We start from the raw sequence: 23,385 nt of genomic DNA on the forward strand, positions 1-23,385 counted from the left end.
CCTAGGGTTGAAAATTAATGGGGAAAAGATGGAAATCCAATGGTTAAGAAGGTGACATGCGGTAGAGGGATTTTTGCAAATTCTAAGAGTTTGGGGACTTATGAGGAAGGATTCAAGGTGTAATTTTTTGTAAAAGGAAAAAGACAAACAACTTTTGGACGTCCTAGATTGAACTTGAGACTCCCAAGGAAATTCAATGGTTGGGGAAATGACAAGTGTGAAGGACTTCCTTGCAAAATCTAAAGGCATGGGGATTTGGTGGGGGACTAGAAAATAATTTTTGGGAATATGAAAGGGGCTAAAAAGGGATGGACGTTCCAGATTTAATGTGCCCTTTCCAATGAAATCTAAGGGTGGGAGTTAAGCCTACATGACTAAAAAGTGTTTTAGGCCCTTAGGGAGAACGAATAAGATTCAAGGAAATGGAATCTTGACATTTGACATGGGTAGGAAGGGTATTTTTGTACGAAATTTTTATGGAAGTTTAGGTGGGGGTGTTTCATTTGGAATGGGTTGAAGGGAGAATGTGAATAACAAGTATTCCAGCCACTGAGATTGTAAGAATTGGAATCTCTTGACAGAAGGGCAAGATGGGAAATTCCCGAATAAATTTTTTCACAGGGGTTTTAGGGCGTCCAGAAAAAGGTGGCAATGGTGTTTGATAGTCTTGGGGGTGTGTTTAGAGTGAAGTCATGATTTGGGGTATTTCGAGCAACGAGGATCGTCAGATAGGGATCGTTCTTGATGAAGGGGTAAAATGGTCATTTTGGGTATAGGAAATGGAGGATGGTTGGTCGGGACGTCTAGGAAGGAGATGGTGTGGTCTAGGCATATCGGAGGATATACCACAATGCAAATCTTGAATTTGGGTAATTACGACTAATAAAAGCCTTTGATTTGGAATCTTTTTGGATGATGGGTAAAATAGTCATTTTAGGGTCTGAAATTTGTTGAGCTATCAATCAAGAGGTTTTGATAGGGTTTAAAGGTGTCAGATGATGTGTGATGACGAATATCTTAAATTTGAAGAATATCAGGTGACGAGAATGGTCTATTTGGAATTTTTTTAAGTAAAGGGTAAAATGATCATTTTAAGGTCTAGATTTGGCAGATTTTCAATCAAGAGATTTTGATTAGGATTGGAGGTTTCAAATGATGCATGATGAAGAAAATCTTGAATTTAGAAAGTATTGGGTGACGATGATTGTTCATTTGGAATCTTTTTAAGCAATGAGTAAAATGGTCATTTTAAGGCTTGGAATTTGATGGATCATTGGTTGAGGGGTTTTGATGGGGATAGGAGGTTCCGGATGATGCATGATGACAATTATCTTGAATTTGGAGAGCATCGGGCGATGATGATGGTATATTTGGAATCTTTTTAAGTGAAGGGTAAAATGGTCACTTTAGAGTCTAAATTTTGATAGATTGTCGATCAAGAAGTTGAAGGAAGTTTTGGAGATCTCAGGTAGTGTGTGATGAAGAAGATTTTAAAATTGGAGGTTTTGGAGGTCTTAGATAATAGTGGTTGATAAGGATGGTCGGTTTGGAATCTTCTTAGATGAGGGGCAAAATGGGTATTCTAAAGTGTAAAATTGGCTGGATAGTTGATCAAGAGGTTGATGAAGGTTATGGTACGTTTTGGGGGTGTTGGTAGAAGTGTCAAGATAGAGATTTAAGGTTTTAAGAATAGTGAGCAATGAGGATAATCGATTCGGGATCTTTTTAAATGAAGAACAAAATGAAAATCTTAAGATTTGGAATTTTTTAGGTGGTCAACTAGGTGGTTGATGAAATTTTGGTGAGGCTTGTGTGTCTTGAGGGAAGTGTGGTGGTAGAAATATTTGATTTTGAGAGTAGCAAGTGACGAGAGAAGTTTATTTGAAATCTTTCTAGATGAGGGGTAAAATGGGAATTTCAAGGTCTAGAATATGGTGGATGGGTATCTTAAGGCCATTTGAGTCTAACGGGGGTGTCTAATGTCTTTAGAGATGTGGGGTCATAACAATCTAGGTTGTAGGTATTTCAGCCAATGAGAAAGCTCAGAATAGAATTTTTGATGGATGGGTAAATGAGGAAATTATAGATTGGACTTTGGTAGAATGGCATGGATTTGAATTACAAGGCGTTAGGAGGGTTTGGTCATTTCAAGGGGCATGTGGGTCACTGTTTTTTTTTTCTTTTTTTTCTTTTTCTCAAGAAGTGTTGGAGTGTTAAATGCATTAAAATGGAATCTCTATTGGATGAATGGCAAAATCAAGGAATTTAGGGTTAAAATTTGATTTTCGAGGGTAGCATATTTTGGAAAGATTGATGAGGTTTGATCAGGCATCTAGAATGTAAGAAGTGGATTGGTGAGGTTTGTGTATCTTGAGGCAGGTGTCATGATGGAGATCTCTGATTTTGAGAATAGCGAGCGGCGAGGAAAGTTGATTCGAAATCTTTCTAGATGAGGGATAAAACGGGAATTTCAAAGTCTAGAATATGGTGGTGGGTATCTTAGGGCCCTTTGAATCTAATGGCAGAGTTTGATGGTTTTAGAAATGGGAAATCTTAGGGCACTTTTATGTTATATAAATTTAGATAATATAATTTATTTATCTAGAAAAAAAATGGGAAATTGCTTCTATATCTGATTATCCTGAGTGTCTCAGGGGACAGAGTCAGTCTCGCAGAAGAATTTGACTACCGCCCTCCACCCCAAAAATAAAATAAAACTGCTGAAAGCCGCCATTGAACTAACTAACAGTACCAACCGTATACCAGAGGTATTTTACAGTCAACGATGAAAGCTAATGTAAATATGATACATACAGTGAGGAATGAGAGCGAGTAAAGAAAAGCGTAGACGGGGTACGCCGGGGACTTTTGATACAGAGCTGAGAGACAGATAGAGAGGTTCAAAGGTCAAACATTACCGGTGGCGCCGGTCAATGGGTGATGAGTTCTGTATCGCTTTTTCCATGGATCTTCGAAGGAATTTGTGGAGAAGCTTGGTATTTCTAATTTTATTTTTTGGCCTCGTATTAGGAGGGTAGACGAGGAGAAATTTGAACCCATTGGAGAATTTTTTGTCTAGAATTCCTGGGTTTATTCTGAGCTTCCTTCAGAAAGAATGGCGGTGAGTCTTACCTTTTCTGGTTTTTAATTTAGGTTCTAAATATTGGGTTTCTTGGGTTTTCATGAATGGTAATGATGACATGAAATTATTTGATTGAATTCATTATTTTCTTCTCTTTCTCATTATTCTGCCTTTTCTTCTGGGGAGTGTGTGCGGGAGGGGGGGGGGTGTAACAGTAGAATAGTAGATGTTCAGTTTTGGGGTTTGCTTTTCTTGGGTATGCTAATTATGGCATTATGGCCATTTTATGGAGGGCAAATTTTGTTGAGGTAGGGAGTTTTGATCATCTGGCTTACATGATTATATTAGGTTGGTGGTTAGCTTGAAATATAGTTTTTTTTTTTTTTTTCGTATTATTGTGTTTTGATAGGGGCTGGGTGTTAAGAATGAATGAGGAGAAACTGGAAGAACTTTGAAGTTTGGGCGACTGGGTTTGGTATTATTTCATGATGGATGGGGTTTGGATTTATAACTGGGTTGTTGCTATTTCTTGTGGGTTTTGTTTATTCTTGTGGGATTTCTAATAAGAAAGAGAAAGTTTAGGGTTGAGCAGTGAATTGTGTTGATTAATGAGTGTTGGATTTTGTGTTTCTAAGATTGGCTGGACATGCTTTTTTTATTTTAGTTGGTTTCCTTTCTGATTGGGGATTGGATTATATTAATGAACTTGTGTTTGTTCAAGGATGTTGTTGGGTAGAAGACTTCTACATCGATACTATCAACCATATATGATGCTTAAACGTTATGCTGGACTTTTTTTGGGCCATTTGGTTATCAGGACTTGAAATCTTGTTGAAAGAGGTTGAGTTTAGTTTCCGTTCTTTGACAATGAGAGTTGGGGTTTTTGAAACCATTTGTTTATTTGTTTATTTTGATATTTCAGAACTCTTTTTTTTTTTTTTTTCTTTTCCAATTCTGTGATTAAAATGCTAATTTTGATACATCTTTTTCTTTCCCCAGATGATCATCATCATCTAAGTCTTGTCACAACTATATGGGGCTGGCTACATGAATCTGCTTCACCATTCCATTTTATTCAATGCCATATTCATTGTTAAATTATGAGCCCTTAAATCATTTTTCACTACTTCAATCCGACCCATGTCCTTTTTGGTCTGCCAGAGATCACTTCTTACTGATACTGTAGAAAATCTTCTCCACACATGCCCAAACCATCTTCTGCTTTCCCTAATTTTATCAACTATTGGAGCTACTTCTAGGTTCCTTTGAATAAATTTATTTCCAATCTTATCCTTTTTAGTTTTCCCACTCGTCCATCTCAACATTTGCATTTCTGCCACAACCATTTTTGGACATGTTGGTTTTTCCCCCTTCAAGATTAGTAGTGCAAGTATCTCTAAATATATGATGCATTTTCAAGATAATAAATGTGTGTTATTTCTTATCTTAGCTAAAAAATGGTCACTAGAGAAATGGCATGTTATCTATGCTCTTCTGATCTTCTCTCATTGAATGGAGGCCTTTTAGCCAATGATAGCTACCTGTTCCCTTTTTCTACTGTTGCATGGCTTTTGTCAGGAATATTCTTGAAAGATTTCAGGTTGTTGTTTTAAAGAACTTTCTCTCTGATGTAGTGGCCTTTCAAAAGCTTAAATCTCTCTCTCTCTCTCTCAGCTAGGATTTTTAAAAGCTTAGTTGTAAATACAAACCTTTTTTCCTCCTCAGCCTTCCAACTGTGGTCATCACTCATATGTCTTTTTTGTTCCTATTGTTCCTCATTGTATTCTGGATTCTAGATGTTTTTAAGATGCAGAACATGTAGTATAGCTTTGCAAATTATATTATTAACTCATTTCCTTTTTTACCTGGTGGCCATAATCTGAGACAAGAACAAAGTGTTGATTTCAGTTAACCTTGAAAAACAATATTTGGGGTTTTATACTGTACTTGAACAAAGCTAAAAATATTTATTTTCTTATGATAATGGATAAGTTGCTTTATAAACACGATTATTTTTCTTTCTTCTGTTGCAAATACCGGTTAAGTGTAACAATTCCAATTCTTCAAAATGGGAGGGTGTTGTTCATGCTGATATGCATGGCACACACCATTGATACTAACACAACAATGCAAACTTTTTCCCTCTTTTTTCTTTTCCTTTCCTTTTATTTTTCCTCTTTTTATCTTCAGTTATTTGTTTTCGCTTGTTACCATGGCCTTGTATTGGCCATCGTTTTTTTATCCTTGGTACCGTATTGGTTTGTGCTTTCTTGAAGGTCCAACTTTGTCAAGTTGTTCTAGTGAATAGAAAATAGGGTTAAGTTGCAATAGACCCCAGGGAACTGGTGATATTATGAATTTACGATTTACTGGTCATTATGCTTATAATATTTCAACATGATCTGATTTAAAAATTTATAGCTTTTTTGTCTCTCAATGAAACATTTTTCTGGGAGCTGACAGATTAGACATTTCTGGACATACCTAAAAGTTGTTGAATAATTTTCATGGACGAGTTCTATTTATTTGCTTCCTTGTTCATGATAGCAAGGAGAAAAACATGAAAATTCTAGAATAAGAGACATATTAGATTGCTTTATAAAAGCATGACTTTGTGCCTTTAATTGATGGATTAATGTGAAGAAAAGGAAATAAATATGTTATTTTTAATTTCTGGTTGTCTTTGTAGCTCAGTGATTGAAACTGAGTTAAGAAATTTCGATTCAAGGAATTCCTGTTCTTGGTCTTCATATGAATTCCCGAGATGGGAACATGTCTACTTGGATGCCCACGTAAATGGGTAGGAACAATTGGTTTGGTGTGTTTTTGCAATCGCATATCATTCCTCCATATTCCACAGATTTCTCAAAGTCCTGTAGAAAAACATAACTGGATTTCCCAGTCCTTCCTTTTAGATTCTCCAAAAGACCAAAACCTTGAAAGAGATCCATGAATATAGAAGACATCACCTGATTTGCTTGCAATAAAAAAGTTAAACGTTTGTTTTTTTTTTTTTTTTTTTTCCATCAGAATCAGTAGTGCATTACAATCATGTTGTTGCTAGCTGTACAGGAAACTGAGCTGTGCTTGCAGGGATACATCCAAATACATCATAGACATCCCCTTACCTACTCTGGATAAACTCACCATAGAGTTAACTGATCTCTGTATCCATCTCAATGAGATGTTCTCTCTCTAACATTATTTTATTTAACAAAATAAAATTTATTAACAATCTAAAAGATTTTAATGCATTAGGGAGTATATTGAGATGTATTCTAGTATTATCTCATGTCAGTACACATAAAAATTGAAATGTATCATGGAAATATTATTAAAATATGCAGACGTTTTAAACCATATATGAGCATTGAAGCACCTTAACATTGGAAGATTTTTCCTGAGAAATCTCAATTCAAGAAAGTAACTCTGCCAATTTGGTTTCAGGTTGGATTATTGCACTTAATGGATAATAAAATTAGACAGAAAGAGAAAGTCAAGATTTTTAACTAGTCAGATCTTCTGAATACAGATAACTTTGATTAAGTTGCACGTATGAAATAACTTTTAGTAGTAATGTATTGCTGTTATTTCTAATAAAATTTTACTTTACCTTCTTCAAAAAAAAAAAAAAAATCAAAATATCTTCTAGTTCAAATGCATATTTTCTTTGGGTACTGGAAATTTGATAGTTCAAGGAAACTGAAATCTTTGACTGAAGATAGAATCTGATTCTTATTATTGAACCCAATTTTATAATTACTTAGGAAAAGCAGATAGACTAATATGTATTCTATTTATTTCTAATTTGTATCTAGAGGTATCATAGGGGCCACGTTTTTGTACAATGGTAAAATCTAAGGCTGACAAGCATGAGAATGTGGGTTAAAGTTTGAGAATATCCACTTTGTGCTTAGGTACTAGAGAGGTTATGTCCATGTCCAGTCTATCCCTCTAAAGACCCTGGATGACCGGGGTGAGCATTTGAATTGGATAATACCTGGCTGGATTGGGTTGAGAACCATATTCAATACAATTATGAATGGGTTGAATTTGGATTGCTTTAATCAGATGGAAATGGAATCTGAATTCAGATAACTGCATACGATTTGCGCCCTATGATATACCATATGGCTTAGCAAGATTAGGGTTCAATTGAAATAGAATATATACTTACTCCTCATTATCCCTTTATTTTCTAATTTAGATCCTGTTAGTTATTATTTTTCTTCCACTAAATAACTATTGGACTATTTATGAACCTGATGTAAAAAATGTGTTACTGCATAAAGACAGATTGAGCAAGTAATGTAAAGAAACAATTAGAATTTGTTGCAGAATTGGAGTTCTCTAATATGGTTTGCAAGGAGCTGTCTTATGCATTGAATTTTAATGAAATGGTAACCAATAAAAAAATTTCATGGGGAAACAAACCAATTCTCCAATTCCTATTACCAAATTTCAGAGTTTTAGGGTTATAGCCTTATAGGATATAGTACAGTTCAGTAATTTATTTATTTTCCAGTTCTGGGTGTCTTAAGAATGGAGTTATATCTTTTAGATTTTATTGCTATTTCGAAAATTACTATTTATGGTAACTTTCAGACTTATTATTTATACTAATTCTCATAATTACTTTTTTTAGTAAACTCGTGGATTACTATTTTTAGTAATTTCTGGGTGTCTTTAAATTAAGTTAGTATTAGTAGGATTAGGGAAGTGTTATTAGAGTTTCTTTAGTAATTAGAATCCTAATTGGAGTGTCTTTATGGGTCATCTATTGATTTGTCTTAGTTCTAAAACAATTAGAAGTTGTTTTGAACTTTTGGGTCAGTTTCCTAGTCCAAAATGGAGTTCATAAAGGGTCATCCAAGCTCATGTATTGAGTCTATAAAAAGAGTCATTGTAATTGGAAAAAAGAGGAGAGTGATTTGATAAAATAAAGATTGGTTTAATGAATTCTGGTTGTTATCCTCTCTTTTCCCTCTCTCTCTCCTTATTTTAAGCACTCTGTTTCTTGCTGTTTACCCCAAGAGCAAGAGTTCACCCCTTTCCTAATTTCTTACTCATTCTTTGGTGCACAACAAGCACTCTACTTGCTTCTCCATCCATATAATTCATTTCTACTCACCCACAGCACCTCATTCACCCCACAAAGCCCACAACCAGATCCTAAATTAGTAGGACCCCCTGTCCTACATCACCTCCAAACATTTTTTAAGGCATTGACTCCTAGGTTATTTTTTATAGCATAGGGTAACAGATATCCATACGAAGATGAAGGAGAGAAACCCATATAGGAGATGTATTTGAATAGAATATCCCCATATAGGTATTCATACATGTTTGGTGCCTTATTAGGAAAGGAAAAGGTCAAAAGGGCCAGTCAGGGACCTTGTCATATGCTGTATTGCTTTATGATGCATAAGATCATATAGTATAAATGTTAGCTTGTTCATTACTGTTAACTTAGGCAACAGGGACTTTTTTGTAATTTTTGCCTTAATTTATTAGTTGTTGGTCACTCTAATATAAATAGTTTTGGGCTGGCACTGCTAGTTCAGTTTTTTTTGGGCTTTCATATTTTTCTTCCTCTCGTTTCTCTCTTCTCTCCTCTCTCTCCTTCTCTTCCTCTTCGTTCTTTGCTGGTGATATGGTATCAAAGCGCAAGTACTGGTCCTGAGAACAAATTGATTAAGTAGATTGGGACTCAAGAAACTAACCTGCAATTGGTCTAGGAGAAGATATTCGTTTTTCTCTTCCTCTTAGCCATGTGCCAAGAACAAAAAGCTTTAATTTTAGAAGACCATTATTAATGGCTCAGTGGTTTGGAGCCCAAATTTTAGAAGACCATTATTTGATTGGGAGTTGGAGGAGTGCTTGGATTGCTGGCAAAGCTTCTAGCAGTGGAGATTGAGACCCACGACTTCTGATATTAAATGGTGGAAAAGATGCAAGGATGGGAAGTTCACTGTCAAACTATGTATATTGCTTTGATTAGGAATCAGGTGGAGGCTGAACCAATTAGAGGTGTTTGGGGGAAACCTGTTCCCCCAAGGGTGGAAACTTTTGTTTGGCTGAGTGCTAGAGGCTGTATTTTGACATAGGACATATTAAAGAAAATAGGTTATCAATTTCCAAACAAATGTGTGCTGTGTTTTGCTGAAGAGGAAAATATTCTGCACCTGTTGGTCCAATGCAATTTTGTGAAATCAATCTGATCCTACTTCTTCAAACTGTTCAAGGTGGATATGTCCTTGCCATCAGACACTAGCGCTATGCATCTCTTCTTAATATAAAAGATTTTTATTAAAGATAAAGAAAAATGGGGTTTTTCTTCCTATTCTTAGTTCTTCCTCATCATCCCCCTCCTCTTAAGGAGGCTTATGCCTCCTTGTGTTCAGAGGGCTTACGCCTCTTACATTCTGAACTATGCCTCACTCCTCTAGGTAGTGGAACACCTTGTGTCATGTCTCCGCATTTTAAAACATTGCTCCATACACCTGAGTAAACCCTTTTGCCACCAACCAGGCCTTGTACCTCTCTATTGTACCATTAGCTCTGTACTTCACTATGATGACCCACTTGCACCCTACTGGTTCCTTATCCACGGGAAGATCCACTAACTCCCATATACCATTTTTATGTAAGGCGTTGATTTCTTCTTTCATTGCATCTGTTCATTTAGGTATTGAAAGAGCCTCTATCACTTTTTTAGTGATAGGACACTATCAATGAAAGAAAGGAAAGCACGAAAAGAGTATGAGATGTTCTCATAGGAGACAAATGCGAGATAGGATGCTTGGTGGTACAAGACCTAACTCTGTTCCTTTGTACAATAGGGATGTCTAGGTCATTAGCACATGAATGACCAATAGAAATAGGGTTAGGAACATCAACAGGAATAAGATTACCTGGTTGGATAGGATCTATCCTTGGTGAATCTGATGATATTGGTGGTACAACTTCAAGTTGCTCTACAGCTCTTGAACTCAGCTGGCCCTTGCGTCGATGAAGAAAAACATGAAACGAAGGGGGGTCAGGTCGAGGAGGAAGAACCTAGACTTGTTTCTCCTTCACCCTACTCTCCCCCTGAGGAGAAACAAGAAAGAAATGATCACTCTACGGGGCAAAACAATAGTAACCCTTTTGAGAAGAAGGGTAGCCCAAGAATAGACATGGAATAACACGAGGATGATGTTTACCATGAGTACGAGACAAGTTTTGAACAAAACAATGACAACCAAACACATGAATAGGGATAGAAAAGAAGGGAGCTTTTGGGAATAGGAGCTAATGAGGGGCCTTGTACCCTAACAAATGAGATGGCATATGGTTGATAAGATAGACAACACATAACACATCATCTAACCAAAAACACTTTGGAACATTCATGTGGATAAGTAACCCACAAGCAACTTCAAGGAGATGGTGGTATTTTCTTTCTACAACACCATTCTATTTTGGTGTTTTGGCATAAGAGCTATGATGGATGGATCCACGCGAATCAAAGAACTGCGTGAGATCAATATGGAAATACTCTTTGGCGTTGTCAGATTGGAAATTTTGAATCTTTGACTGAAATTGAGTTAATATCATGCGTTGGAAATCTTCTACAGTTTTTGGCACTTCATCTCTAGATTGCATGGGATACACCCATGTATATTTGTAGTCATCAATAAGTGTAATGAAGCATTTGTACCTGATGAAGGGTAATTTGGCACGACTTAGTAAATAAAGGTCACGTGGACGCGATCTGCTTGTAGGATGACAACTCAGCAAGGGGAGCCTAGTCAGTAGTATGCGGAGTTCAGATGTTTGGCCACCTCGACATAAAGCCACCTCGGCACCTAATCGAGTTCGGGGCCCAGGAACCGAAGTGACAATCAATTCCAATGGCTTCCTAGTAGACTCCGAATATTACAGGATCATACCGCATAACGGCAAGCCTTATCTTCTCCCCGACTGGATTGGGCGGCGACAATAAGGTTCATTGATTGATACATTACTCCCCGACTAAAGAGGAAATGGGTCTCGTCCATTTACGCCGTAGATCTCGGGACTGTTTTGGGAAACCCACAATGGCTCAGCTATATAAAGGCATCAATCCCTCCATGGTCCAGGTACGTGCGCGATTACTTGCATCCAAGCTCTCTAGCACTCAAATTCTAGCTCGCAACCACAACATACTACTGACATAAGCATCAGAGCGACCTCCCCGGGTCATCCACCCTGGTTACTCTGATCACTGTTTTGCAGTTTGCTCTAACTCATCACTCGAGTACGTCCAGGCAACCCTCCAACTAGGAGCTTCCAGATCGCTCATCATCAGTACCAGTATCAGATGATAAAGTAATAGGGTTCCAAACATTAGAATAAACAATATGGGAAGGAAAATTAGATTTATTATTTCTTAAAACAAAATGATTTCTACAATATTTGCTTTTTAAGGTTCAAATTTCAATATGATATGCCCTGTATCAGGTGTAACGTATCGTATCTTTTGGGTCTCGATACGCCTGTTTCTAGGTGTTTCGGGACCCCACTCTTTTTCAATAAAAAACATGTTTTTAACTCCCCAAAAACTACATTTTGAAAAAAAAGCTAAAAAAATGAGTTTTCGTGTGTTTCTAAGTTTCAATATGCCTTTGTCGATACATAGAGGCATATTGGAATTTTGAACCTTGGCTCAACTGACAAGTTTGACATTTGAATTTAGACACTAACACTAATTTAAACAAATTTGGAAGCAAGACATTTAGTGATTCAAAAGATAAATGACCCAAGCGACTATGCGATGAATATATTTGACTATTACTAAACAGACTCTTAGACTTAATAATTGCAAGGCTAGCTTTATTCTCCAGCATGTAAAGACCATCCACCATACAACATCTACCAATCATCTTCCTCAAGGTCAAATTCTGCATCATACAAGAAGAAGGGAAAAAGGTTACCAAGCAATTTAATGAGTTTGTAATACTACTAATAGAAAACAAGTCTATAGACAGTTTTGGAACATGTAACACATTAGAAAAGGGTAAGTCCAAAAGAAGGGATATGGTTCCTTGACTAGCTATGGTGGAAAAGGAACCATCAGCCAGTCTCACTTTGTCCCTGCTAAATAAAAGATGATAGGATTAAAAAGAATTTGACTTACCCATCATATGTTTCGAGGCTCTAGAGTCTATTTTCCAAGGGGAATCTGAGGGTTGAGAGGACACATGGAAGGTTGTGGAAAAATTACCATTACTTGAAGTAGACGAAAAGGAAGTCGAGGCAGGAGGAGCAGAATCCATTTGGCAGATTGCCCTCCCATACAATTCCAAATGGTCATGGAAAGAATTAATGATATCTTCTCGGGGATTAGTCACGGAGAGGCAATCCTAGCTCAAGATAGTTGTAAATGGTTGAGACTCCTAAGAGGCCAAGTTTGTTGCATTAAACTTCTTCTGACCTTGTTGTCCCTGTTTCTTATTCTGATTTGATTTTTTACTCAGTTTCTAGATCCATTATGGCTTCCCATGAAGTTCCCAACAAGTATCCCGAGTATGTCTAGACTTTTGACAATGAGTACACCATAACTTATCTTTATCATCAACTTTCTTCTAAAAGTTACCCTTCTTAAAATAATTACTACCTCCTACAACCACACTCCCTTTAGTTGCCAAGGCATTTTGCTCCCCTCAGAATTATTCATCACATTTTGCCTGCTTTGTTCGGACTGTACTAGGGCATACACTTCTTACATTGATGGAAGATCTTTACTTTCCCAATATCTGAACTTTAAGAGACTCATATATAGGGTTCAGCCCAAGAGAAAGGCAAAAATCCATTGTTGGGAAACCAAAGACTTGTAGGCCTTAACATCTGCATCACACTTCCAGTCTATGTTTTGATACTGGTCCAGTTCTTTCCAAATTGAGGTCAAGTCAAAATAGTATGCTGAGATACTCTTTTTCCCCTGTTTACAAGTTGAGGAAGCAGCTTGCAACTGATAGATTTTGGCATAATGTCATTGCTCTAAATAGTTAGAGATTACTTGTTCCCAAATTTCATAAGTCGTTTCAGCCCACATGAATGCCTTCCTTACTTGAGGCAGCATAGATAGTAACAGCCATGACATCTCCATGTTGTTTTCCTAGTTCAACCTATCATGTTCTACACCCCAGACTTCGGTTCTTTGGCTTTACTATTAATATAACCCACTTTCCCCTTGGAAGTTATGTAAAGTTTAATTCCCCTAGATCATTCCAGGTAATTGAGACCATTGAACGGTATCACAGCCATAGGGAAAATCATGTCAAATTCTCCACTCACTCCACTTTGACTGGAGGACCCACTAGACACAATAGAATCCTCAAAAGACATGATATAAAGGTCTGATTTCACAGTTCAGTCCCAGTTTAGTCCCAGTTCAGTAAAAAAACAGTCCTATAGAAACTTGTCCTCACACAAATAGCACTATATAACCATTCCCTTTGGTGCACACACAAAAAACATTCACTTCCACATTGACACTGCTGAATCAATTTTGGAGATGAAACAAGATCAATTTCAGAACTAAACTGCCCTTATAAGTACCCCTTCATCAGTTTTCTTGGTTGCACAACTACTGTAATCCCCAAAAGAAAAGGTAGAGAACTGCTGTCACATAGTCATAGGTCATTTAGACCTACACAACCTAGTTATTTGGGCACAAAAAAGGATCACACAATCCACAAGACTGAGAAAAAAATTTCACAGCAATTACAGGTCATTCAAATCTCCATAACTCACTTAGGTGCAAAAGGATCACATGATCCATAGGAAAATGCAAGAATCACCTTCACAACATCTAACTTCCCTTCCTTCAATGGTTTCTTGGCACACGACCAAGAGCGAAGAGAAGAACTACACAAAAACTCCCTCCAGATCAGTCTGATGCATCACTTGACAAGTTCGATTCACAAAAGAGAGGAACTGAAAAAATTGGAGAAAAAAGCTTGATCGAATTGCTTCTAATCCAGGAAAAGTTGCTCTGGTACCATGTTTTCACATCTTTGATCTCTTCAGGAGTCTTAGGTAACTTGTCCTTGGAGAGTGACTTTGTGTTTAAAAGGGATAAATCCTTTCTTGGAGTCCTGCATGTTGAACCCCTTAATGATTTTGTCGATGTCATAGGTTGTGATAACCCAATTGATTTCTTTTATCTATCTCTATAGAGTCAAAGTTCCAAGATATATGAGGCTTTTCTAAAATCTTTCATGGATAATTGCTTTGAAAGTCATACCTTCACTAAGGACAATGTTCATGTATCATTTCCAATGAGCAAAATGTCGTCTACATAAAATACCAATAATACAACCTTTCTTCCCACTGTATTTCTATAAATATGGGGTTCATCCAGATTTTGCTCAAAATCAAATTGTTTGATAGTTGAGTCAAATTGGATGTTCTAACTTCTTGAAGTTGTTTTAGCCCATAGATGGATTTATTGAGCTTACACACCATGTGCTCTTGACCTTTACCAAAAAAGCCTTCTAATTGTTGCATATAGATATCTTTTGTAAGATTTCTATATAGGATTGCAGTTCTGACATCCATTTGCTAGATTTTGCAACATAGTATACAACTATTGCCAATACTATTCTGATGGAATTTAGCATGGTCATGGATGAGAAGGTTTCCTCATAACCAAATCCTTTCTGAGTGTAACCATTCATTACAAGATGATCTTTGTAGGTTTCAACCTTTCATCAGGGCCCTTCTTCCTTTTAAAGATTCATTTGCAATTAATTGCTTTTACCCTAAAGGGTGATTCTATAACAATCTTGACTTTATTGGTATTCATTGAGTCCATCTTAGCTTTCATGGCATTTACCTACTTCAAAGAGTCTATGTTTAACATAGATTCCGTGTAAGTCAAGGGATCTTCCTCACTATCCTTAGTTTCCATCAAGTCTCTTGATTGTAGCCATAACAAATAGGAGATCTAGGCACCCAGGTAGATTTTCTTGGTTGGGTGTTTGTACCTGGAACTTGTGGGACTTCTCCCACTACATCAGAGCTCTCCTCATCAAGAACTTCTTGATGATGATTGTTCAAGATGTAATCATCTTCAAGGAAATGGGCATTTCAATTAACAAATACCTTTTGTCAACACTTATATTTTTTTACGTGTGCTAGACAACCCCATATTTTGAACTTTGAAGTGTCTAACGCTTGGTTTCTTGCTAGTCCAAAACTCATATAGAGTCTTGGGAATTGACTTGGCTAGAATTTGGTTCAACACATATGTAATAGTCTTTAATGCATGTTTCCAAAAGGATATGGGTAACTCTAAGTAGACGATGAATGATTGGACCATATCTAATAAAGTTTGATTTCTTCTCTCGAACATACCATTTAATTATGGTGTGGTAGGAGGAGAATTGTGAAATGATCTCATTATCCCTTAGGTAGTCATTGAATTTGTTAGAGAGAGATTCTCCACCTCGATCAGATCTTAGTACTTTGATTTGTTTCCTTAACTGTTTCTCGACTTCATGTCTGAATTTTTTGAACTTTTCAAATGATTCAAACTTATGTTTAAATAGGTACATGTACCCATATCGAGAATAGTCATTGGTAAAGATTATAAAGTAAGAATGCGATTATGTGTTATAACATTCAAGGGACCACATACATTTATATGTATTAAGTCAAATGTGCCTGTACTTCTTTCGGGTTTACTGGTGAATGGTCGTTTTGTCATCTTTCCTTCTAGGCAAGGCTTATAAGTTGGTAGATTTTCTACTATGAGAAAATCCAAAGGACCATCCTTAATAAATCTTGTGATACATTCTATGTTGATGTGACTAAGTTGATAATGCCACGGGTAAGTAAGGTTAATTGTTTCACATGTTCTTTTCATAGGGATTTGTTTTGAAATTGTTTCGATCACATTTATCTCTAGGGAAGGATGGAGTGCTAGAGATTATTTTCAAGTTCTTCATGTGCAAGGAACTTGTTATTCAATTTAATTGTAATTTTATTGTTGAATAATATAAAATGACCATTGTTACATGTTAACAGCTGCTTTTTTTTCCTATGTATAGTACCGCAGGGGTACTATTGTACTTTTACTCCTTTTTTATTTTAGTTGCTGTCGCCCTAGTATATATATTAAATAGCTATGCCGCCAGCAGTATCTTTTGAGCTTTCAGTTCTCTCTTCTCTCTTCCTCTCTCTCTTTTCTCTCTTCTTTCATTCTTCTCTCCTGCATAACATTACATAACTTAGAAATTGAAATCAAATTCCTCTTAAACTAGGGTACATAAAGACAATCTTCAAGTACTAGGAAACCTTCCCTAAAACCGAAAACTATTGTTCCTATAATAGTAGTTGTAATGGTTACAAATGTCCCCATGTAAAGAATGACCTCATCATCACTCAACCTTCTGCTTTCCTTGGACCCCCGCAAAGTATTATATGTATGAGTAGAAGCCCCAAAGTTAATACACTAGGGTGTAGAAGTCACCAACATATTGGTCTCTATGATCTAAGTTTCAAACATACCTTCCTTCTTCTTAAGGAGTCTAAGTACTGAGGATAGTTCATCTTCAATGTCAACCTACTTGTAGAAGTGACGTTCATATGATGACTTGTTCCTCTTCTGCTTCTTACGCTTGTCAACTTTCTTTTGAGGTTTTTTCTTGCTTTTGTTTTCTTCTTGCTAGACTTGTCACCTCCAACAAGCATGACTACTGACTTTTCCTTTATCAATTCCTCAGCATGTTGCAAGTTAGCTTTTAACTTGTTCATCTTGTTGTTCAGAACGAACTGATTGAAGGAGGTGGGTAGAGAGTTGAGGATAGCATCAATCTTAGTGTCATCATCTAACTTACTGCCCAAAGCCTTCAGTTCATTGATAAAACCTTACCATTTTCATGACATGGTCATGAACCAGATGGTTCTCTGACAACTTAGTTGTCATCAACAGTTTGGAAGCCTTTTGGCGAGTAGAATGATTCCACTTCTCATACATTGTTTTAAGACTATCCAATATCACCTTACATGAGGTGATTTTGTCAAACTATCTCTAGATAGAATTATCTCTTTCACCAGGATTTTTTGGTGCCTTTTGGGTGATACCTTATCAATCTTTTAAGATAAGGTACATGATGAATTTTTTTTTGATAGATATAATAAGGTCCATGATGAATTCTCTCATGTCTTTTGAGCTTCCTCTTTGGCCTCCATTAGACAAGATCCATGGCCATTTTAGAGTAAACTTTTCTAATTTGTAAGTACTAAATCATCATATTAGGAGCCCCAATATACTGTGAGAGGGCCTTCCATTTTAGGATAGGTCCCTTCCATTAGTCTATGACACCTCTATCGTCATATGAGATGATCCAACTGGCATCTGTAGTAAAGCAGATAGCCCAATTTTATGATGCATCTTTGCTTATTGTTTTTGTGCATTTTCACACCAATGATGGAAGGCCTTTAGAGATAACATCTAATGTTGATCCCTATCATCATACACTTATATTATTCATGAGGGAACTGATGTTTTAGCAGTCCCTAACTTCAGTTCTTATGTCTTACCAAGGTGGTGCCCACTGAATTGATGAAGTTAGATTTTATGTGGGTCCCACGGATTAAGGTTACTGCAGGGTTCCCTTCTTTGGAGAGAAACAGAGGGACCCACAATCCAGGGGATGATTCAATGATCTGATAAATATCATGGTAACGATGTGCATTCAACCATGATGGGTGTAGAGAGCCACTTAAGTATGAACATTGGCCAAGCACTTATGGCCTATATGTTGGATTCACAATCACAGAGCAAAGAAGTATCCGATACAAGTAAACTAACAAGCAAAGCTTTAGAAGTCCAAACCTGTTTAGGTTAACACATTATCAGCCCAATGTTTGATTGTTTTACTTAAATATAGGTAATTAGATTATAGGCCCAACTATAAAAAGTAGTTGAGCCCATTATCCAACTCATAACCGCTTGGGTTGATCTTGCTTTAACCTAACTAGTTTGTTTTCTAAGAAAGGTTTGAATTGATCCATGGATTGGTCCATCAAACGCTTGACTCAAATAAGATTTAGATCACTAAATAGTGATGTTCATGGGCTGTTAACAGTAAGCGATGAACCCTAGAGTCAGCTCAACAAATTGGATCCATTCTAGGTCCAATCAGCCTACGGTTTGGTGATCCATTTCAAGTACCAATTTAAAGTTTATGAGCTGAATAGATTTAGCCAGTTTTGACAGTTAAAACAGTAGCAAATCAAAACATAAACACGAACAAAAACATGCTAACTAGGGCTGAGAGTGTGGTGATCAAAATCAAAGTGATTGAACTCCTTGTATCAAACTAGGACTCCCCTTGTGGCCGGGGTCTCCAAGTCTTCCAATGTGATTTTAGAGTTGCAAATGGATACCATCTGGAAGTCCATCCACCAGGGACCAATGTTAGTAACAAGAGTTGTCAAAAATTATTTGTGGTCAACAATGGTTTGTTTGTACTGTCTATTGCTTACCGTGTTTCCATATAAGTTGTGTTTAGTTTGATAAGAGCAAGAAGTAAAACAACTTGTGATGCAATCAAGCCCATAGGCCTTAAATTCACCCACCAGAGACCAAAATATGCAAGCCCTCACTAGCTTAGTTTGTGGTCTAGTCGACCATTTTTATCCTTTGTAGAGGAAATTTAAAAGAAGAATATTATAGAGGAATATCTTATAGCTGCTGTCTTTCTTTTTAAGCTATGGTTTTGCCCAAAGGAACAACTCATTTGTCACTATAAAAAGTCATCATATGGCCCTTTTTGAGAAATTAATGAACCCAATTTTTAACTTTGCAACTTGTGCTTAAGGGGTGGCGAGACTCCATTGTCCATCTTGGGTTTGATAAGACACTATTTTCAAGTTGTTTTGTGGTAGTATGATTCTGTCCATTATTCTCCCTGTTCTCTCTGGTTTCTTTTCTTCCTTCTTCCCTGCTATTTGATTTCTTTCCATTTGGTGAAACCACCAATAAAAGCACCTCCATCTTGGAAGCTTTGCAACTTGAGAAATATGAACCCCTCTCGAAGTTCGTGCTTGTTTTTGCAACCTTGCCTTTGGTTCTGTGTTGTACCATTTTCTTCCTGCCCCATTTTCAATTGAAATAAATGCAGCCTTAGTAAAAAATGGTAGTCATTGTAACGACTTTACTTGCACTTAACTGTATTTGATTGGAGGCTTGATTTGTTGATTTAGAAAAGCATTGTATATGCAGTAGGATCGTGCACTCTCATTGGTCTTGCTTCCATGGTTCTGTATTTTGTACATAAAAGCTAGATACTTGAACAACATATCATGATCTTTCAATATCATTACATAACCATGAGGGCCTCTGCAAGGACCGAGACATATCAATTGTTCCAAAATCCAAATATGATTGTTTTGATGTCATTTTTCTTTTCTTGTTATTTAATCCTTTAAATTTTCTTATGTTGAAGCAATATCATAGAGGTATAGAAAGAATTAGATATTTAATAAATCATTGGAAGCATGTATTAGACAAAACATTACCTTTTGAAGTTGATTCATAATTCGAGGCCCATTCATTATATCTTCAGGTTATACTTATACCCAAGGTACTTCACAAATTGGTTATTGTTCTGCCACTTAGGCATTTGGTGGTTTCTGAGATGCCAGCTATCTGAGCTATAACATTATTTTTAAAAGGGAAACATACATGTAAAACTAATTAGTATTTGCTTCAGTTAAACATTATATTTGCACATAATGTTTATTCAAGCACAATTTTTGTCTTATCGTAGTCAGATAAATGAACTAACTTTAGTGAACAATTTTATAATTGGGCAATGGATTCCAAATTGCAAGCTTTTTTGACATTTTCTAAAGCTGGGGTATGTCAAACATAAAGATGGAATCTGATGTTATTTATTTTACCAATCCTCAGTAGAAATAATGACAGTAATGATGTTTTGACAGCAACGCTCAAATGTGCCTAAATTTGGCAACTGGGAAAGTGAAGGGAATGTACCTTACACGGCTTATTTTGACAAGGCACGGAAGGGAAGAAGTACTGGGAAAATCATAAATCCAAATGATCCTCAGGAGAACCCAGATCTATTTTCTGATACACCACCTGTTCGAGCAGATCTTCCCTCCAGGACAGGAGCTGAATTAGAGGGACCAGGAGATGAAAAGCCAAAGCATGAGCACCGGTCAAGCAAGGAAGATGCTGATGCCAGGAAAGTAACTGAATCTCCAGAACATCATGAAACTGAAGGTCGAAGAGCTGCTGACTTGCCTCATCAACATGCTGGTGATCGTGGGGTAAGTTCTGGTGAAACCCCCAAAAAGGTTAGCAGACCAGTTGGTGGGTCTGACAGGAGTGTTGAACAGTCTCCGCTCCATCCACACTACCAGGCAAAGGCTGCAAACAAAACTGGTGTATCTTCTCCTTCCTGGGAAAAAAAGTCTGATCATGGGCATGGTTTGGCTCCCGCAACCCCTGGAAGATCACGACTGAGACCTCGTGGTGATGAAACTGTAAACTTCTCTTGATCCCATTTTTCTCAGAAGCTTGAATACATAAATAGACATGCACAAATATGTACTATATAGAGACATGCATGAATGTTTGTGCTTTGTGCAGTGTGAGCTTCAGTTTTTTTCCCTGTTTTTTCAAGTCTTTCGCTACTTAGTTGGCCTTATTATAAGTTGCCTAGTGCACTTGGAAAACCCTTTTTGTGCTCAGTCTTGAATCTTTTTTAATAGCATTGATTATATTATCTATGAGCTTGGTAAAGTGTCTAAGTGCTACTATTGCTTAAAGTGATTCTGTGCTATTCTTGCTTGCTTAGGTGATTCTCTAAGGTGGGGAAGAACTGATATACTATGGATTTTCTCTGTTGAGTAAGAGTATGATGTTATTTCCTATGTGGCAGTTTGAAAGAGGGCCTGCTGTACCAAAATTTGGTGACTGGGATGAGAACAACCCTGCATCAGCTGATGGTTATACCCACATCTTCAACAAAGTGAGGGAGGAGAAACAGAGTGGGGCAGCAAAGGTACCAGTCATTTCAACTGAATCATCTTACTCCAATGGTCGCCTTAAGCAAGACAAGGACATTTCCGTGGTATGTGGGTTTCTTACTTCCATTAGCTCTTTTTTCTGGCTTCTATTGTTCTTGAACATCTTCTCATTTATTTGATTATTTCCTTGTCTTTTTCAGAGTTGCTGCTGTTTTGGGGGCAGAAAATGATGTTTCTATGCCCATAGATGAAATATAAGTTTATGGGACCTGTAAATAGCTCTCAAGTCTCTGTAGAGAGTTTATCTTTAAACATGCATTCTTTCACTCTAGTTTGTGTGCTTTATGTGACAATAAATATAAGGTTTTGTTAAGTAAAACTTTCACTCTTTTTCCTTTCACCGCCTTTCTTTTGTACCTTGATGACCTGTCTACCTTCCATTTTCCCCATCATGTTTTGATGAAGCAGATGCAAATTCGTTTATTTCATTGACAATACGTGGAGTTGTTTTTGGTGTTTTTGTTCCGAGTTCTTGTCTTTATTTCCTGTTATTTTCTAACTGAATCGATCAGACAAGAATCACACACACAAACAGGCATTAGATTTTTGAGCTCTTGGCTGGGCTAAGGATTGAAAAGTTGGCTTACCTCGCCTTGGTTGAGCTTCGAATGAAGCCTTGGATATTCCAAACCCAGACGGAATCTGGCCCAACCCAACCTGAGCTCATCCAACCTTCTATATATTTATCCCATGTATGTAAGTACAACGTGTATTTTTCTCTTTACACTCATCCTTTTTTCCTTTGCAATGAAGAGGTACAGTACTTTCTTCAATGAAAGGGAGAGAAGGGGAGGGTAGGAAAAAGCAATGTTTTAAAAAAACGATCCAGAACTGGAACCATTCTAGTCATTGGTTTCTAAGTTGACGATTTGACCATTCAGTTCAAAGGTTGACGGTTTGATCACTTGGGTCAATGGGTCATTGACCAATTCAATAGTTTTTGGCCAAGGACTGAGTTTGGGGGTAAAATGGAATTAATTACCTGAACAGTTCTCGAGTCAAACGGTTTAACGATCTGGGCCAATGGTGGTTCGAAAACATTGGAAGAAAAAGGGAAGGCAAAATTTTTTCAATTGAATTAAAGTAGTTTAGTAAATAATTATTGCATACTAATGTTGTGCGCCAAGGGGTGAGTTCAAAATCGGAGAGTGTACACGTGTAGGACCGAACTTTCAACCTTGGTGTCACTATTGTGCAACAAGGGTAGTTACAAAAGCTGGGGACCGATTGTACTGACACATGCATCTTAATGGCAATTCATCCTTGAGAGGAAAAAAAAGAAAAGATGAGATGTTGGTGCAAACTATTCTTCTTTGCCAGAGAAAGATTTATCTTCTTGCTGGGTTCGTGACCATCAATCCACCACTCATCTTTGGTTTTTCATCGTATTTGGTGTGAATTCTCAATTTTATCTTGTAGCTACTGTTACTAAAATTTTTGTTATTATTAATATTTTAAAAATCGACCCAGAACCGAAACTGCTTTAGCCACCTTCCAGGTCAGCAGTTTGACCGTTTGATTCGAACAGACAGCTTGTTCTAATTAAAAAAAAAGTAAAAAAATAATTAAAATAAAAAATAGTGAAAAACCATTGTTTGGATTGATGGGTCGATTACCTGGGTCAATGGATTGCTGATCAAATTAATGGTTTTTGGTCTAGGAATGAATTAAGGGTGAAATAGAACCGTTTTGGGCTAAACAGTTTAATCGTCTAAGTCAATAACGGTTCAAAAACACTGGTTATTATCTAAGATATCCAATATCTTTTGATGTGAATACCTCCAGTTGTTGTTAGAAAGACTATTTTACCCCATTATTATTGTTGATAGTAGAAGTTGTTATACTTTGGTCCTATGGTTAAATCCTTTGGTGTATTTTGTTCTTATTGTGTTTTCACTATTTGTCTCATTAAGTATATTCTATTGTGTTTGCTTGCATTTCATCTTGCACACAAGAGTATTATTAATCCCAATAAAGTGGCATCAAAGCTATTGATTCTAATATTTTATGTGTAAATCACGGAAATGGGTTTAAGTAGAATGATTAGCTTGTATGCATTTGAAGGTCATAAGGGTAAATAAAAAAAATCTAATAATGATTGGAAAAAGTTTGACTGCAAAGCTCTTGAGTGTTCAGAAATTGCAAAGACTTCATTTATTTAACGTGGAAGAAATTGGAAGGATTGTATGGATAGAAGACAACTAACAAAA

The 23,385-nt window shown here is 36.8% G+C and overlaps 1 protein-coding gene across 2 annotated transcripts; it reads left to right on the top strand.

Moving 5' to 3' along the window:
• The first annotated feature begins 2,660 nt into the window (after positions 1 to 2,660).
• On the top strand, positions 2,661 to 21,515 carry LOC148865319 (RPM1-interacting protein 4-like). 2 transcript variants are annotated; one of them, XM_088978111.1, is made up of 4 exons: positions 2,661 to 3,121; positions 20,066 to 20,629; positions 21,028 to 21,219; positions 21,316 to 21,515. In XM_088978111.1, exons 1-4 carry the CDS (start codon positions 3,116 to 3,118, stop codon positions 21,343 to 21,345), a joined length of 792 nt encoding a protein of 263 aa, XP_088834237.1. In that variant the 5' UTR covers positions 2,661 to 3,115; the 3' UTR covers positions 21,346 to 21,515. The 2 variants fall into 2 exon arrangements, with proteins under 2 accessions (XP_088834237.1, XP_088834236.1); XM_088978110.1 differs by lacking the exon at positions 2,661 to 3,121 and adding an exon at positions 3,124 to 3,390.
• The last annotated feature ends 1,870 nt before the right edge of the window (positions 21,516 to 23,385 follow it).

The sequence above is a fragment of the Nelumbo lutea genome, chromosome 3, assembly GCF_056320005.1.
Source record: "Nelumbo lutea isolate HS-2025 chromosome 3, American lotus-T2T, whole genome shotgun sequence".
Classification (NCBI taxonomy): domain Eukaryota; kingdom Viridiplantae; phylum Streptophyta; class Magnoliopsida; order Proteales; family Nelumbonaceae; genus Nelumbo; species Nelumbo lutea.

What these genes read in the sequence shown, in the direction of transcription:
- LOC148865319 (XM_088978110.1), top strand. Translation starts at nt 3,358, where the DNA reads ATGGCCATTTTATGGAGGGCAAATTTTGTTGAG. An exon ending in GACCTCGTGGTGATGAAACT is followed by an intron (nt 20,630 to 21,027) that starts GTAAACTTCTCT and finishes CCTATGTGGCAG; the next exon opens with TTTGAAAGAGGGCCTGCTGT. An exon ending in AAGACAAGGACATTTCCGTG is followed by an intron (nt 21,220 to 21,315) that starts GTATGTGGGTTT and finishes TGTCTTTTTCAG; the next exon opens with AGTTGCTGCTGTTTTGGGGG.